Raw genomic sequence first — 2,044 nt, forward strand, 5'->3', positions numbered from 1 at the left:
CTCGGCCCCCGGCCCTCCCCGGCCCTCCCCGGCCCGCGCACCTCCTCGGCCTGCCTGCGCAGCGCCTTCTCGCGCTCGTACTGCGTGAGCAGCTGCTCGTTGTCCTCGCGCAGCAGCTCCAGCTCCACCTCGTGCTCCTGGTTCTCGCTCAGCACCGAGTCCAGGTTCTCCAGCACGTTCACCACCAGCGGCATGAGCTCCTTGACCACCTCCTCGTCGTAGCAGTGGATGAGGCGCTCGAACTCGCGGTAGATGGAGCCCGCCAGGCCCGACACGCGCTCCGACATCACCGAGCCGGAGCAGTAGTCGTCCTGGTACACCACCACGCCGCCGCCCTCGTCCATCTGGATCTCCATCATGGTGGCCGCCAGCGCGGCCCGCTCCGGCCGCCCGGGTCCGCAGGCCGCAGGGAGAACGGGACAGCCGCGGTCGCCTCAGGCTGCGTCGCCGCCGCCGCTGCCCAGGCCGCGCCCGTCACTCGCCCGCCGGAAGTCCCGCCTCCCGGGGAGAGGTGCCCAGCCTAACTGAGCGGAGTGGAAGGGACAGCGTGTGCTGACAGCGGCTCCTCTGCACCACTGCCTGCCTCAGCTCCGGGGCTTACACACATCTGTGATCACCAGGCCCCATCTAGAAAAAGAGCTGGCCTGTAGTGCACAGTGGTCTCTTCCACAAAACTGAAAATGTCTGCTTGATTCCATAAAGGTGCGAGAATACCTAATAATATCTATAGTATTTAGCCCTTTTCTTCAGTTATAACCTCTCCTGAGGTCTTTCCAAGGGCATGCTAGGAGAATTTAACCACAGCCTTCACTTGGCCAGCCCAACATTGGTTTGTTTCTGCTCTGCTCTGCGCAGCTTCTTGAAATAGCAGGGGCAGTGGAGAGTCTTGGCATTACCACACTCTCTGCAAACTACATATACCCAGTGGTCCCGGTCCATCCTAAGCATAAGAGGGAGGGCACTGCACAGAGCAGGGTGCCTACTCTAGTCAGAGCTCATTTCTAAGCCACAAGGCTACCACTCAAGCTTCATGCTCTCCACTTTGGTTTTCTTCTTTAAGTCTCTCCTTATCCATTATTTTGACCACACAGATAGATGCAGGATGAAGAAAAGAAACACACCTGGTGTCTTGTTCAGGTACTGAAGGAGGACCCAGAGCAGATCCTGCTCAGTGCAGTGGAGTGGGCTGCCCAGCACAGGGAGGTGACCACAGCCCCAAGGCAGAGCCACAAGAACCCATCATTCCAAACCTCTGGGGGAGCAGTGGTGGGGCTCACCCCCTACTGCAATGTGATGGAGAAGGAAGACTCCAGGCGGGGCTCTAGGGCACGCTCTGAATTTGGAATGGTACCTGTGGAGGCATGCAACCTTGGCCCAGCTCCTCCACCTCTTAGGACCTCATTCCTTCTCCAATAAAGGCCTGAGATCATCCTGAACTCTCACGCACCAGCTGTTCTTAAATACAGCCTGACAATCTTGAATGGACTATCCCAGCTGATAGACAACAGCCCCTCCACACACACCGAGAGCCAAAAGCAGAGAATGGCAAATAAGAATGATTCAAGATAAATACCCTTTGATCCAAGTGAAGTCACAAGCCACCCTAGTTTAAGAAAGAGACAAACTACCAAAACACTTTTCAATCCTAGTCTCTAGGAGTCTAAGACAAGTGAAGAGCAATTTAACATCATTTAAGAAGGCTCTATCATGGATCTAAGTAATACCTCCTTCACCCTCAAAGAGCCCAATTTCTGGGGTTGTAGACCACGCAGACCAACTCGCTCCTCGGAGTGAGGGGGAAAATCAAAACCCTGAGTGGCCAGCCGAGTGGCCAAGGTCACAGGCCAGCGGAGAGGGAGCCCAGGTCTCCGAGTTCCGCCAAGGCCAGGCTGCGGGTCTGCCCACGGAGGAGAGGAACGCACAGCGCTGCCCGGCAGCGACCCGGAGGATCGCTCACAGGGGAGTGGCCAGCGGCACACCGCGCGCTGGGGCCTCGGCCGCTTTCTCCCCCGACGCTTGCGGGCCTCAGCATCCCCGGGCCTGC

At 57.8% G+C, this 2,044-nt stretch overlaps 1 protein-coding gene across 1 annotated transcript in view; it reads right to left on the bottom strand.

Annotated features, from left to right (window-relative positions):
• Mapk8ip3 (mitogen-activated protein kinase 8 interacting protein 3) overlaps nt 1-460 on the bottom strand; it is a 55,873-nt gene extending 55,413 nt beyond the window's left edge. The window contains exon 1 of the mRNA XM_013011263.1: nt 42-460. Within this exon, the coding sequence (XP_012866717.1) occupies nt 42-359 (318 nt within the window). The 5' untranslated portion in view covers nt 360-460. The remainder of the gene's footprint in view (nt 1-41) is intronic.
• Nucleotides 461-2,044: the final 1,584 nt, after the last annotated feature.

The sequence above is a fragment of the Dipodomys ordii genome, unplaced genomic scaffold (assembly GCF_000151885.1).
Source record: "Dipodomys ordii isolate 6190 unplaced genomic scaffold, Dord_2.0 Scaffold14, whole genome shotgun sequence".
NCBI classification, from domain to species: Eukaryota; Metazoa; Chordata; class Mammalia; order Rodentia; family Heteromyidae; genus Dipodomys; species Dipodomys ordii.